The 16,432-nt window shown below is 34.4% G+C and overlaps 1 protein-coding gene across 12 annotated transcripts in view; it reads right to left on the reverse strand.

Annotated features, from left to right (window-relative positions):
* The window catches only part of Sei (potassium voltage-gated channel seizure), a 414,656-nt gene that overhangs the window by 167,736 nt on the left and 230,488 nt on the right, over window positions 1–16,432 (reverse strand). For all 12 annotated transcript variants that reach the window (XM_076772055.1, XM_076772051.1, XM_076772048.1 and 9 more), the window contains 2 exons: window positions 8,865–8,989; window positions 4,959–5,039 (listed from right to left, as the gene is read on the reverse strand). In XM_076772055.1, coding sequence (XP_076628170.1) covers window positions 4,959–5,039; window positions 8,865–8,989 — 206 coding nt within the window. The remainder of the gene's footprint in view (window positions 1–4,958; window positions 5,040–8,864; window positions 8,990–16,432) is intronic.

Genomic DNA, 16,432 nt, shown 5'->3' on the forward strand with positions numbered 1-16,432 from the left:
TATCGAGTGACCCATTATACTAGAAGAAGAATACATTTACTAGAGCTTCAATTCTACAGTAACTGATGATCCCAATATCCCAATGAACCAGAGTTTATAAATACTATGCGAAATAATAAATAAATAAATAACTTATACGAAATTTGTGCCCAAAAAATGGATCTTCGCGATGGAACAAGGCTTATGGTAATAAGTTTGGAGTCTGTTTAATTACAGCTGAAACGTAGCCCGACTGCAATCGAGATGATATTGTGGATATTCTACGTATTGATTTAGCTCCTGACGATGGAAATTTGCCATTCGTATTAAAACGTCGACGTTTCACCATTATTCCAACTCTTGCTTCGACTATTAATAAATCTCAGGGACAGATATACGATCATGCGGGAGTTTGTTTTAACGAACCGGCATTTTCTCACGGCCAGCTCCATATTGCTTTATCCTGTTCAGGAATCAGAAACAATATTTAGACTTTTATCATACAGAAAATTTTTGCACGGAATGTAATTTACAAGGAAATACTGTACATTATATTTTAATATAAATGAATAGAAGTAAAAACATGTTTTTCCAAATCATAGTCGCCAGTCATACTCGATGAAAAGATATTTTAGTCTGTAAATAGTATCCACAATTATTACGAGCACGATGCAAAATGCAAAAATGTTTTACACTTTGAATTACAATTTGAAAGTCCTGATTAAGCGGTAATTTCTTTTTGTGGAACCTAACACTTTGGAAAGAATTCTCAGAAACCTCTTCTATAATTTCTAGATATTCGGGTATTGATAGATTGTGATTATTTAATAATAAATGTGTCAATTCGTTTCTGTGTAAGAAACTTTGTAAGGTAGCCGTGTATCAACGTTGTAAAACTGCCGACAATTCGTGGAAATCCCACGCTGCGGAGGATACCCGCCCACAAGACTGCGACGCAGACTGATTGGCGTCAGTCAGGGCCGTGATACAATAGGGTGTCACGGTAAACAGCCTACTTCTCCCGTACTATTGTTAACGAAACCAAGAGTTAGCTACTACCGTTTCTAATACGTCCTTTACAACGGATTCGAACCAAGAAATTCTTGGTCCATCGTTGGTTCGATGCTCGAGAAACGTCAACGGCATCTTACAAAACGAGATAATTAAACAAAAGATCAAATTTCTTTTGAAAGAATATACTCGATTCGTATTTAACACTAGATTTACAGGCATCGTACATATATTTATCGATACCTTTCATGTTGACGATTACCTTAAAATACGATTTTTCTTTTAACTAGAATATATATTCGTGCCATTGCATCAATTAAATTCAACATAAGTTGTGAACAAATAATATTAACGCGTTCGTTTAAATCTAGTGTTAATAGAATACACCTGTGATTCGAAAGAATTCGCATCGACTTAAACCTGTTTAAAGATTCAGTGGTATAGGATGTAATACATCAGACACGTCGAATGACCTACATAAAAGTGTACTTTCCCCCCGAAACGCGAAATCTCTGTTCGCATCAGGTCCTTATTTTCTGTTTGTACGATATTCGGAGCAATCGATAATGTCACGTCCAATTCTCCTTAACGTCGGTAGAATAGTTCAGTACACGTCAGACATACAATTTGTATCGCGGTATATCTGTATCGAACGGTAAACTAAAACTTTTATTTTCCTATTGTGACGTAAGTGGATGAGAAAGCAACGATGGTATTTCGTTTTACGGTATTCTGTTAAATCAGTAGAATGGGTACGTCAGACGGAAGACGCGACGCTTATTTAGAGCGTATCTTGCGTGGTGAACAAGGAACGTTCCCCTGAGTGTAGTTGGTACACTGATACCGCGAGATGAAAGATAGAACAACGACGCGGAGTTTGCCCCGTTCAGTAGAATAAGATGGCGGCTGTCAGACAAGTAGGAAATCGCCAGGAGAATTCGCAGTACGAGTCGGTCATGCGGGAAGGTGGCGTTGCAAAATGGCACGTACGCTCTCGAGTCACGGGAGAAGAATAATTCACGAACAGAATCTTTAAACATTGTCTGGCTGTGCTTAACAAAACTTTCCAGCTCGCAAAGAAATTCTTCCGGCGAACGGAACACGCCCGGAAGGCGTTTAAATATTTAACATCGAAAATGAAGCGGCCGTCAATTTCCTGAAACTCTTCCTCGATCCCTCCTACTTTATTAAAAGCCAAACCCATTTGCCAGACGCGTCGTATAATCGAGATTCATAACGTTCACGAAGAAAACTCGACCATCACGTTTAGCGTGCTCCGAACTATAAACGCATAGGGAGGAAAGGGTCAAGCCGAATAGGCATGGTAAAAGTACCCCCAAACCAAATGGAACGGAGTTAATACCACTCGATAGGTGGTTCGAAGAAACCCCTTTTCCCAAAGTTTCAATCCGGTATCTCTACTACAGGGGTAGTTACGGGGTGAAAATCATTTTTTGGTTTATCCTTAATATCTCCCGTTCTACTCAATTAAAGATTATGAAAAAAATCATGGTTATTCTATCGATTGATGTACATGTTTGAGAATTTTTTCAGAATTTTTTGATGCAAATTCGATTTTTAAAAAATTCGAAAATATTTTAACCATCGATTTTTTGTCGAAGTTATCAAGTGACCACATTTGTTTTTATACAGTATAAAGCTCTCAAAAGAATTAGTAATCCCTAATTTTTTCAGATTTTTCGAAGGGGTGGAACGTAGTGAAAAAAATAAAAAATGATTAAAAAATAGTGAAAAAGCTTTATATTGTCTTAATTACTTACGTGACCATGCTCATATTTTTACAGCTATAGCGTAACATTATGACTATTAATGCGTAATTTTTTCAGATTTTTTGGAAAAGTGCATTATTGTTAAATAAATATGAATTCATATTTCCTACTTCTTCATACCAAAAAAGGCCGCACATGCTTTTAAAATAGATACAATTAAAATATATTTGTTTACATACTTTGTCAACTGGTCGCTAGATGTAATTTCAAATATGTACGTGTGATACTGGACTCGTGTTGATTAGAACCACTATGGCGCGGCGCGATGCGCTGATCATTTTGGTACAGCATCCTTGTGTATATAATATATAAAATTAATATTATAATATATATTATATACATGAAGTTTTTTAAATATTCCTTAAATATTTTTGCTTTAATTAAAATAAATGATCTAAACAAGGTTTACCTGCTATTATTTTATTATTTAATTTTATTGTTAAATAAACCTCAGTTATCTAAAACAAAACGAAAATATAGTTCAATTCAAAGTGCAATCACGACATATTAATAAAAAACTGTACAAGTGCTACATAGAGTATACATCAAATTCAACGGGCTACTCGGGAATTAGACGATATTTTTGCGAATGTGCAAGTGGTAACAGGACAATTGGATGCTGCTCCCATATAGCTGCGATAATTTATTATCTATCGCATGCCAGATACACTTCAAAAATAATAAAACCTGCAGAAATACTGAGTAAATTATTTGAAAGTGAAAAAGTAAATCCTGTAATAAATGATGACAGCGATGAAGATTGAAGAACAAACCGAGTTATTAATGCTGGCAATAAAAATAATAGCAGGTAAACCTTGTTTAGATCATTTATTTTAATTAAAGCAAAAATATTTAAGGAATATTTAAAAAACTTCATGTATATAATATATATTATAATATTAATTTTATATATTATATACACAAGGATGCGGTACCAAAATGATCAGCGCCGTAGTGGTTCTAATCAACAGGAGTCCAGTATCACACGTACATATTTGAAATTACATCTAGCGACCAGTTAACAAAGTATGTAAACAAATATATTTTAATTGTATCTATTTTAAAAGCATGTGCGGCCTTCTTTGGTATGAAAAAGTAGGAAATATGAATTCATATTTATTTAACAATAATGCACTTTTCCAAAAAATCTGAAAAAATTACGCATTAATAGTCATAATGTTACGCTATAGCTGTAAAAATATGAGCATGGTCACGTAAGTAATTAAGACAATATAAAGCTTTTTCACTATTTTTTAATCATTTTTTATTTTTTTCACTACGTTCCACCCCTTCGAAAAATCTGAAAAAATTAGGGATTACTAATTCTTTTGAGAGCTTTATACTGTATAAAAACAAATGTGGTCACTTGATAACTTCGACAAAAAATCGATGGTTAAAATATTTTCGAATTTTTTAAAAATCGAATTTGCATCCAAAAATTCTGAAAAAATTCTCAAACATGTACATCAATCGATAGAATAACCATGATTTTTTTCATAATCTTTAATTGAGTAGAACGGGAGATATTAAGGATAAAGCAAAAAATGATTTTCACCCCGTAACTACCCCTGTAGTAGAGATACCGGATTGAAACTTTGGGAAAAGGGGTTTCTTCGAACCACCTATCGAGTGGTATTAACCCCGTTCCATTTGGTTTGGGGGCACTTTTACCATGCCTATTCGGCTAGACCCTTTATTTACGAAACACGAAATTACAAGGAAAAGTTTCGCCTGGAGCGAACGAAGGCACGGAACCGAGTTTCTTAACAGCCAATCGACGCAACCACCGCGCCTGTTTCGCAATCGACGAATCGAGAAAACTGCTGCACCAGAGACCGCAGAAACCGCGACAGAAAAGAATCCCTGATGTCCCTGAGACTACTTTCGTGTTCGTGGGAAAAAGTTTTGGTAACGTGACTCTATTAGAAGCTAAGGTCTCCGTGCGAGAGAGTGTCACGTTTCGTCCTTCCGACAAAGTTCCAAGGCGACAACGCGGCTCGCAAGATAAGCCCGTAATTTCCATATAAATTCGCGGTATCCTGCGTCTTGCTTTCGACCAAGTTTTCTATAAGCCGATACTTTGATGCGAGTCTTCATAGTTTTCAACTCCCAGCGGCGTGACGAGTTGGCTATTAAGAAACTCCGTCTCGGAAGGATTTCTGCTAGTAGCTGGCTTACCTGGGCAACCTTTTCTCCCATGTTCGATGCATGCATGGCTCCTTGGAAGTATTTTGCAGACCCGTTGTCCTGCAAGGAAAACTGAAACAGAGAACAGCGAGGAAAGTTAGACGGGGAAAAGCGAAACGTCAACATTCGAGTAGAAAACTAACGATGAACGTAATTAATTAAGGAGGTTAAAACAACATGGTCCAAGTTATCTGGATGTTCATTAAATTATTATTTTAAACGCAATGTAATTACTGCGTTAAATTCAAATTTTGTTAGCATCCGGCGCTTGGGAAAATTAACGTTGAAATTGGAGTTTTATACAAAAGCGCTCCGGTAATTATCGTAAAACCGGCAAAGAGATGATTTTATTTGAAAATGTAGATTAAATTTTTTCCATATGAGACTTTGTTTTCGAGAAAAGTGGCTTGAAATATTCATCGAGTACGCGTGCAATAGAATACGATTCGAGAATCAGTGTAAGTAGAAATAGCGAGTAATGGACGGACGCGCCAAGCAAATAGTATTCAAACTCGCGTGTATTCGACCACTTTTTAAATTCAATTATTTCGAGAACAAAGCATTACACGAACAAATTTTATTCTCCACTTTACATTTATTTTTTGACATAAAATCGTCTTTTTCGCTGTATAATTTTTGATATTAAGTATTCTCAACGTGTATTCGACCACTTTTTAAATTCAATTATTTCGAGAACAAAGCATTACACGAACAAATTTTATTCTCCATTTTTCATTTATTTTTTGACATAAAATCATCTTTTTTGCTGTATAATTTTTTATATTAAGTATTCCCACGTGTATTTAACCAGTTTTTAAATTCAATTGTTTCGAGAACAAAGCATTACACGAACAAATTTTATTCTCCATTTTTCATTTATTTTTCGACATAAAATCATCTTTTTTGCTGTATACTTTTTGATATTAAGTATTCTCTTTTCTACTATTTTATTTAACTATAACATATGTATGCAGGGTGTTCGGTCATCCCTGGGGAAAAATTTAAAAGGAGATTCTAGAGGCCAAAATAAGATGAAAATCAAGAATTTCAATTTCTTGACTGAGGCTTCGTTAAAAAGTTATTAAAAAATTAAATTAAAAAATTTCTAATCATTCTGAAAAAATTATTTTCGGTTAAAGGAGTCGATTGCAATCGTTTTTGGTGTGGATATACTTCCGAAATCCTACCCACTTTCGAGAAAAAAATTCCATTAAGTGCTGAAAGTTTTGGGTGAAAAAAAAGACTTTCAAAACGTCTTGAAAAAATTATTTTTAGTTGCAGAGGTCAATTGCAAGCATTTTTGGTCATTACACATACCCCCGAAATCCTACTCAGTTTCGAGAAAAAAATTCCTTACCAAAAATATAATTTCTGGCCAGAAATGTCTGCCCAAATTTTCGTGTGAATCTTTAAAACGTCATAACTTCTGAACCGATTGGACGATTTTAATGTTTAAAAAAGCAAACTACGCGTATTTTGGTGGAGAATATGTACAAATCGCAAAAATAGTCAAAAAGTTGGACCTTGACCCCGTAGAATGAGAAAAACCCCATAAAAATGGTCCAATTCTCAAACAGCCATAACTCCTACAATTGTGAATATATTTCAATGAAACTTTTTTGTGAAGTAGAGCTTATGGGTACCTACAAAAAAGTATTAGACAACTTTTCTGTAGGGCGTCAAACAAAATTACTAAAAATGAAAAAGGAATTTTTAGGAAAAATCGATAGAGGGTAGGTGCCTAAATTTTTCGATGAAAAACAAAAATTTCAAATCGTTCAGAAAAAATTATTTTCTGTCGCGAGAGTCAATTACTATCATTTATGGTGAATAGACATACCCCCGAAATCCTACCCACTTTCGAGAAAAAAATTCGAGTAGATACCTAAATTCGGCGAAATTGAAAAGTTTCAAATCACTCTGGAAAATTATTTTCGACTGCAAGGGTCAATTATAATCATTTTCGGTCAATACACTTACCCTCGAAATCCTACGCATTTGCGAGAAAAAAATTCATTACCGAAAATATAATTTCTGAGAAATGTCACTCCTAAATTTCTTGCGTATCTTTAAAACGTCATAACTTTTGAACGGATTGGACGATTTTAATGTTTAAAAAAGCAAACTACGCGTATTTTAGTGAAGAATATGTAGAAACTCTAGCAATGTTGAAAAAGTTGTTGCTTGACCTCGCAAAGTAAGAAAACTCACGTAAAAATGGTCCAATTTTCAAACAGCAATAATTCCTATAATAGTCAATATATTTCAGTGAAATTTTGGGAGGAAGCAGCGTTCATGGATACCTACAAAAAAGTATTAGACAACTTCTATGTAAAACGTCAAGTAAAATTATTAAAAATCAAAAACCAAGTTTTAAGAAAAATCGATAGGGTGTAGGTGCCCAAATTTTTCAACGAAAAAAAAAATTTCAAATCGTTCTGAAAAAATTATTTCCGGTTCCGAGGGTCAATTGCAATTATTTTTGGTGAATATACTTACCCTCAAAATCCTACGCATTTGCGAGAAAAAAATTCATTACCGAAAATATAATTTCTGAGAAATGTCACTCCTAAATTTCTTGCGTATCTTTAAAACGTCATAACTTCTGAACGGATTGGACGATTTTAATGTTTAAAAAAGCAAACTACGCGTATTTTAGTGAAGAATATGTAGAAACTCTAGCAATGTTGAAAAAGTTGTTGCTTGACCTCGCAAAGTGAGAAAACTCACGTAAAAATGGTCCAATTTTCAAACAGCCATAATTCCTATAATAGTCAATATATTTCAGTGAAATTTTGGGAGCAAGCAGCGTTCATGGATACCTACAAAAAAGTATTAGACAACTTCTATGTAGAGCGTCAAGTAAAATTATTAAAAATCAAAAACGAAGTTTTAAGAAAAATCGATAGGGTGTAGGTGCCCAAATTTTTCGACGAAAAAAAAAATTTCAAATCGTTCTGAAAAAATTATTTCCGGTTCCGAGGGTCAATTGCAATTATTTTTGGTGAATACACTTACCCTCAAAATCCTACGCATTTGCGAGAAAAAAATTCATTACCGAAAATATAATTTCTGAGAAATGTCACTCCTAAATTTCTTGCGTATCTTTAAAACGTCATAACTTCTGAACGGATTGGACGATTTTAATGTTTAAAAAAGCAAACTACGCGTATTTTAGTGAAGAATATGTAGAAACTCTAGCAATGTTGAAAAAGTTGTTGCTTGACCTCGCAAAGTGAGAAAACTCACGTAAAAATGGTCCAATTTTCAAACAGCCATAATTCCTATAATAGTCAATATATTTCAGTGAAATTTTGGGAGCAAGCAGCGTTCATGGATACCTACAAAAAAGTATTAGACAACTTCTATGTAGAGCGTCAAGTAAAATTATTAAAAATCAAAAACGAAGTTTTAAGAAAAATCGATAAGGTGTAGGTGCCCAAATTTTTCGATGAAAAAAAAAATTTGAAATCGTTCTGAAAAAATTATTTCTAGGTTTTGGGGTAAAATGCAACCATTTTTGGCGAATGCATACACATACGAAATCCTGCGCATTTTCGAGAAGAAAATTCAGTACGGACGGAACTTTAAACTTTAATAACTTTTTAACTGAGTCTCCATCAACAAATTGGTATTCTTGATTTTGGTCCTATTTTGGCCTCTAGAATCTCCCATTACAATTTTTCCCAGGGGTGGTCCAACACCCTGTATATTTTGTACGTTCAGCCGAGAACTTAGTAAACAGCACTTGTCATCTTTCCTCTCAAATATATTCGTATTTTAAACTGATTTATCTTACTGCTATTACTAAAATCTAATAATATATATATTAATAAATAATTAATTAACCTCCTTAATGTAATCAGTATATTGTTATCTGAGTTTGTATAATCTTACTTTGTGTTTGATGGAATACGGTCCCATCTGGCTGAGGGATGGCGATTTCCGGTCCATGGATGTCCGCCATTTCTGCAAGTCGCTTTCGGACGCGACGCCAGGAAAGATTTTCGAATGTTTAGTTGCTAAAAATACAAATGCTCGCGTTAAACATCGGCAAATGGTCGCTTCGTGCCGATCGACGATATTCTTTAACCTATTATTATTACAAAAACTATACGTGTGAAATACAGGCTCGATTAAATAAAAACTATCCAACGTGTGTTTCTCAAGATAATTGGTAAACGCAATAAACCTGGCGTACTAACGCAGTCTGCGCGAAATAATTTGGCAAACTTCGGTGCGTTACACTTTCTCTCTCGTCGAAAGCGTTCGAGGCGTAAAACGAAAAATGAAAAACAAATAGATCGGCTTTGATTTCTAACAAACTATACAAAATCAAACTCGCAGGTCAACGTTACAGTATTCCGACAAACCTTTACAGTAACACCAATTACAATCACACGCACTAGTCTAAATGTAAAATACGATGCGATGACGAAGCGCCACAGATCTCGTAATCGATGCTATTTTACAGTAAACGGTCCAACAAAAGGTTACAATTACTTGACGTGTGTGTGAAAATTAAAAAAATGGTGGCCAACGTAGAGCCTACGGATTATGTGTAGTGTAGAAACCAACCAACGGAACAACCGAGCCTATATCTCCGAATCTAAAAGCGTTAAATAGTGTGTCGTTAACAAGTTAGTCAATTCGCACTAGAAGCTGCATACCTGTGAAAGAGAAATCGTTTAAATGTTTGTAAAAAGACCGTGTAATTATTTTCAAAGATGACGATGCAGTAACTGCTACTCTCGAGTAGTATGTATAATTATTTGTAACATTTATATATGTGTGTACAGAGTGAGACGATAACTTTCACCGCCTTCGATGTCTTCGTTATTTTTGCAACTATAAAGAAACTTTGTTTACACAAATTGCGCGACAAAGAGGGGATGGTAGTATGGTGGCAATTTTGTCTTTTGTAGGTGAAACATTTTCTTAATGCTATATTTCGTTTTATCCCTAGCAGAATAGCGAATGTTTAGACGATTTTAAGTAAATATATAAAGAACTAAACATCCGTTATTTTATTAAGAATAAAAAAGTGTAGTATAATCTTGAAATGTTTAAAAAGTTTTTACTTTACGAGACAAAGATTACTGTCATATTTTAGCTCCTTTTGTATCATACAATTTTTGTAAACAACGTTCCTTCACGATTTCATAAATAATGGAGATATTCAAGATAATCAAAGTTATTGCCCCACCCTGTATACTGGATGTTCCATTTTAGTCGATCCACTTGGTCATCTCTGAAACTAACGATGTTCCAAAAGAATGTTTTAAATGATAATTACTCTGTTTCGAGAGTAACATCTCACGAAGAGCACAACTTTGTTCCACGCTAAGACACTTATGAGGTTTCAAGGTTTCTTTTGTTTCTTTTTTTATCTATTTACTTCTTTCAATTGGATTTATGAAATCTAAAATTTGTTCAACCTTGGCACATAAATTCGTGAACATTACACGAATGTTTAGTATCGTTGTTTACAAACAAAGAGCAGACATTCGTAGGATATTCGATCGTTATAGCATTCCTTCTCTTCATACCTTTGGTACTGCTTGTGCTTTGCTCCTTAGTATGCTATTATTGCGAGGTGATCGCGTCCATGAACGATGGCGGATTACACATCGAGTGAAATTATGGATACGACGCTGCTATTGGGAGAATGTAGGCAAAATTGTCGCACAACAGCACCGTTACATCATGACAGACGCCCAAATCATGGGGTGATTTGGAATTCAACAACATTTGCAACGACGTGCAGTGGTTCGAGCGAGGAAAAAAGTCGATTTTTGCAATGTTGTATAACCAATTTCTGTTTATTATAATTGCGAATGAAGATGATTTAAGTATCAGAATCAACAAAGATTTCTGTAAATACCCACCTGATTGCAAATATATTATAACATGGAAGTTAGCAAATAGGGAATCGGCTATTTTGGGCTACAAGTGCACCTACAAATAAACGCAGTTACAAGTATCTGACAAATTTAAGAAAAAATACAATTATGTAATTTGATTATGTTGACAATAAGTAAGTAAATTACATAAATAAAGTTAACGACAATCTCATTTATTTCAATAGGACATATGTTGAACAAAACGGTATTTTTAAGAATAGAATTGAAGTTTAATTAGACATAACTTTTTTGCGTCAGCTAGCGTCAAAATGAGACTTGATGCTAATTGTGCACTATATTTTTAAGTTTATATCCAAATAGGTTTCAGCTGCGTAAATCTGCGATTTCGATATTGGGAGCATTTTTTCTGTAATGTTGATCAATGTCTGAAATATCTCGCTTTCATTTTGGGTCATTGATATTGTCTTAAATGGAGTCATATACAGGGTGGGGCAGTAACTATTAGCACCTCAGATATCTTCGAAACTATAAGTTTCACAGAAATATTTGCTAAAGTAAATTGCACAGTACGAAGGGCGCTATTGGGTGGCGATAATAGTTTTTTTGCAGCTGGAGGTACTTCGGACATTTCAAGGTCGCATCCATTTTTTTAAATGGATCGGTATGTTTTTGCTTCCGTATCACGATAGAGGATCTTAACCCTTAAATGCATGATGATGTATATGTACATCAGTGTTTTCTTCCTTACATAATTTCTAAACGGTAATTCAAACACAGTATTTTTTACTTTTAATAGGTGCTAAAAATATCTATCTTAGTTTTTGAACGCAAACTTTCATGATATGGCAGTTCACTTTTTTAACTGACAAAATTTGGCAGTTTGGCGCAACACTTTCAAATACACACTTTGGCGGTGAAATTGTAATTTCATTTTAGTGGATACTAAATAGTATTATTACGTGCAAAAAGTCATTCACTGCAGTAAGCCTAATTCGAAGACAATTGTATAATAGAATAGTACTTAGGGTACATTATTAATAGTAACTGTAATGCATACTGATGTAGATCTACATCAGTAAGTTTTCTTTATAAAAATATACTTTTTAGAAAAAAAAAATTTTTCTTTATTTTTCCCTTAATCTATGTTTAATTATCTACCTGTTTCAATTTATTGTATTTAAAAAGGAAAAATCATGCATTTAAGGGTTAAAACGAGTTCAACGACCTATTACACAAGGTCATTGAAGGTCATAGAAAGTAGAGAAAGGCGATAATACTTACGGTTTTGGTAGTAAATGAAACATGTTTATAGTAGGTGTTCGAAATGATGACCATCACTGTCAATGCACCGTTGGATTCTTTTTACGATTGATTGACTTGCAAGTCTTACAGCGTCAGAACTTATTGATGCACAGGCTGCAATAATTCGCTGTTGCATATCGTCAGATGTAGTTGGTACTGCTTTGTACACTTTCTCTTTCAGTGTTCCCCACAGAAAGAAATCTAAAGGTGTTATGTCTGGTGAACGAGCTGCCCACGATATTGGATTCGAAATTTTTCATCGAGTTCCCTTCGCGCAATCGATGAATAATGTGCTGGGCATCCATCATGTTGATACCACATGGTTTGTCGTGTAAATAAAGGTAACTCTTCTAGCAAAAGACCCAATGTATCTTTAATAAAATTAGCATAGACGTTGCCATTGAAATTTCCATTGATAAAATAAGGTCCAATAATTTGATCACCTATGATACCGCACCATACATTCACAGACCATTGTTTTTGATGTTCAACCTGTCGCAGCCAATGTGGATTTTCCGCTGCCCATAAATACACGTTATGCAAATTAACATTCCCGTGATTTGTGAATGTTGCTTCATCAGTAAATAAGACATTGTTTTGAATCTGACGTATAGCCCATCGAGAAAACTCAACGCGATTCATGAAGTCGTTCCCATGCAATTCTTGGTGAAGACTAACGTGATGTGAGGGTGCAAAATGCGAAGTACGCTCCTCCTACTAATGCCAGATTCGCGTTCAATTTGTCGCCAACTAATATGAGAATTTCTAGAGCACACCGATTTCCATTTCTTCGTTAATTACTCGTTTCTGGCGTTCACTTTTACGAACACTTAAACTACCGGTTTGCCTAAGTTTATCATACACATTTTTAAATGTTTGACGCGAAGGCTGAGACCGATGTGGATATCGTTCAGCATACAAGTTTGTAGCCCTTACAGAATTTTGTTGGCATTCGCCATAAATAAGAAGCATATCAAGCTGCTCTTGAAACGGATACATCGTGCCGGATTGACCGATATATCGATACTAATCTTATGATGTTTATCTTACTCTGCAAACTATTAAAGTGTCCTTCAAGCAGTATTTATTCTCAGTGAAGTAAACGGTAAGCATTACGCATTCCTCTACTGTTGACAATACGTATGTTGCATTTACTACCAAAACCGTAAGTATTATCGCCTTTCTCTACTTTCTATGACCTTCGATGACCTTGTGTAATAGCTCGTTGAACTCGTTTTAAGATCCTCTATCGTGATACTGAAGCAAAAACATACCGATCCATTTAAAAAAATGGATGTGACCTTCAAATGTCCAAAGTACCTCCACCTGCAAAAAAACTATTATCGCCACCCAATAGCGCCCTTCGTACTGTGCAATTTACTTTAGCAAATATTTCTGTGAAACTTATAGTTTCCAAGATATCTGAGGTGCTAATAGTTACTGCCCCACCCTGTATTTTTTAACTTATTATTTCATTGTATTTGTTATTTTCTACAAAAAAGTACTAACATATTTATATTGGGAGATCATTAGTTTTAATTTAATGACTTAATATTAATATTCAAAATTCTCCGAAAGTAATAGTTTTTTGACATAAATATGTTGATACTTTTTCGTAGAGAATAATACATTCCATCTAGTCAGGTCTAGTCACTTGATTGGTAATCTTTGCTGAACCAATCAAATGACAAACCCAATGACATCCACCTATTCCGCGCAAGCAGTACCAATGGGGGTGGAAGGCAAGACAAAGATGATTTTGCAATCTGATGGAATTTCCGGCAGGCTTGGGCCCCTGGACGTGACCTGGTCAATGACCATTAGGTCCAATCTCACGTTTATGATACCTACAATTAGCCGTTGAAGACGACAAAATTTTAACAGATACAATTCAGAGGATTCAAAAATAAACAGATTCTCAGAAAGGGCTGTACTGAAAAAATCGGTTGAAATACTCGAGAAAATGTTCTCGGATATGCACATGCTTCTAGCTTCTTCCGATCCGTACATAAATAGTTTACGAACAGTGTCAAAGAAAAAGATGTTTGAACTCGACAACGATGCGATGGCTTTACTTGCAGAAGGCAATGGTTAGGTAATTACAAGATAATAATTACATAAATATAACTATCCTTGTTTTTCATATTTAATTTATAACGTATTTTTCTTTACAAATCAGTAAACTATTTGTTGCATTTATAAAAATGTGATATACTTTGCAACGAGAAAAACATTTCTCAATTTTTCGTCATTTACCGCAAATTATTACTTCATTTTGGATCAGTCATTTCGTTTTTTGCAATTTTCACTTCAGATTTATAATTAGCAACCTCAAAAACACGGGAATACCAATTTTTACGCAAATTGAATCTGTCACATTGATGCTATTGTATTTTTTCCTAAATATTGGTAGTTCGAACCACTGTGCGACGTCGTTAGCACGACCGTCCAAAGATCTGTAAATTGCAGTTGTAAGAGTGATAATAATATTACTCGACAACAAAATCCTCCATCGGTCAAAACCTCGCGTGCTTTAGAAATTTTTACGTCTTAAATTCAGATCTGGAAATAAAATTTCTCTACATTAGATTTTTGACAGACGAAAAGTTACAAAATTCATACTGAGTGAGCTATGTTTAATTTACGATATAAGTATTTTTAGGTGCCTCGTACGTCTTCAGGTATACTGCATAAAAATTATAATTTGAAAGAACAATATTTTTTTAACGTAAAAATTTAAGATTGTAATTTCATTTCTTTAAAAATAAATTCTCGGTTTTAATTTCCCTGGATTTCAAGCAATCATTCGGAGATCAAATAAGTCGTTGCATAAAAAATTGTTAATATTTACTGGCTTAACCTAGAATCTAGCATATTGTAGCTCGTTGGATTTGTCTATTTATAAACTGCATGTCCAATTAAAAAAAGATAATGATTTAAAAATAAAAATAAAGGTATCCTTGAACTCCCAGAAGTGCCTCCACCTGGAAAAAAATTATGTTCAGCCCTTGAAGCAAAGTAATTTTCAACTGACAAGAGGATACGAATGGAACGAGTATTTTCTAGATAAAATTAGACCAGAAACGTAGGACACGATGGATTGAAACGGATCTCAGAATATTAGCTGTTTTTATACAAAATTTAAAGTTAATATCGTTTGTTTTAAAATATTGAATCTTTTGTTGCTAGTTGCTATCTTGACAGCACTAGAGCCAGTATAATTATCTGTTTTAATTAATCGTATCCAATGTTGCAAAAAACGTTCGTTCCATTCTCCTCTTAGGAAACATTTTTCTCAAAATATTATTAGTTTCAGAGAGAATCGCTAAAAATGGAAGATCTTGTATACGTATGAGGGAAATAATGGGGGTCGCTTCAATGATGATTTGTACAATGAAGTCGTGTAGGTTCTGTCGATTCTGCCTTCCTAGACCGATTCCAGGGATTTCAAGGGCCGCCCGGAAGTTGCGAATTCGTGATTGGAGAAAGAATAAGCCGTGTACAGGTCAGCCAGTTTTGCCCCGTCATGACAAAAGCTCAACTAATATGTTTTTATTTCCCATGCCTCGATCAGTCTTGATAACACGATAGATTCGATAATAACGTTTGAATATTCGGTACCGAGTAGTGATGGGACTGAAACGCGTTTCGATGCCGTCGATACAATTACGTTTAAAATTGATACTGTTGCATCAAACCATCCAAAATGCCGTCAAGCGTTTTGAGACATACCGGGACATGCGGCTATCGTATCGATACTTATCAGTCGCATAGTCTCATAACTCTATAATAACGTTGACAACTCACCTGAAATAAAAGGGGCGATTCTAACACTAATCAACCAATCTAAATGACGAACAGTATTAGTAACCTATTAAGATTAAAATCTGTTCAATTTTACATAGTCGATCGTGCTGAATTTTTCTTATTAAAAGGAAACAAAGGGACGTGACAGATACAACAAAAGAAACAATACTTGATAACCTTTCTAAAAACAGGTTCAATAAGTTTGTTTAACTCATTACAAAATATAAAAAATGATTTTGAGATACTACAGTGCAATTTTATAAACTTGACAAAATTCGAATTGAAAATTCATAAAAATTGTTTATCTTAACATCAAAAGATGCCAACAACAATGTAACGAATATTTTACGTGACGTATTATATGCCAAATGTACACTTAAAATATATTATATTAATATTACATTGCGAAATTTTAATTATATTTAAACAAACTTATCGAAGTCACTTTGGATAGGTTGTGTCCAATTTATACAACTAACAAGCATCTTGTAC

The sequence above is a fragment of the Colletes latitarsis genome, chromosome 8 (genome assembly GCF_051014445.1).
Source record: "Colletes latitarsis isolate SP2378_abdomen chromosome 8, iyColLati1, whole genome shotgun sequence".
Taxonomy (NCBI): Eukaryota; Metazoa; Arthropoda; class Insecta; order Hymenoptera; family Colletidae; genus Colletes; species Colletes latitarsis.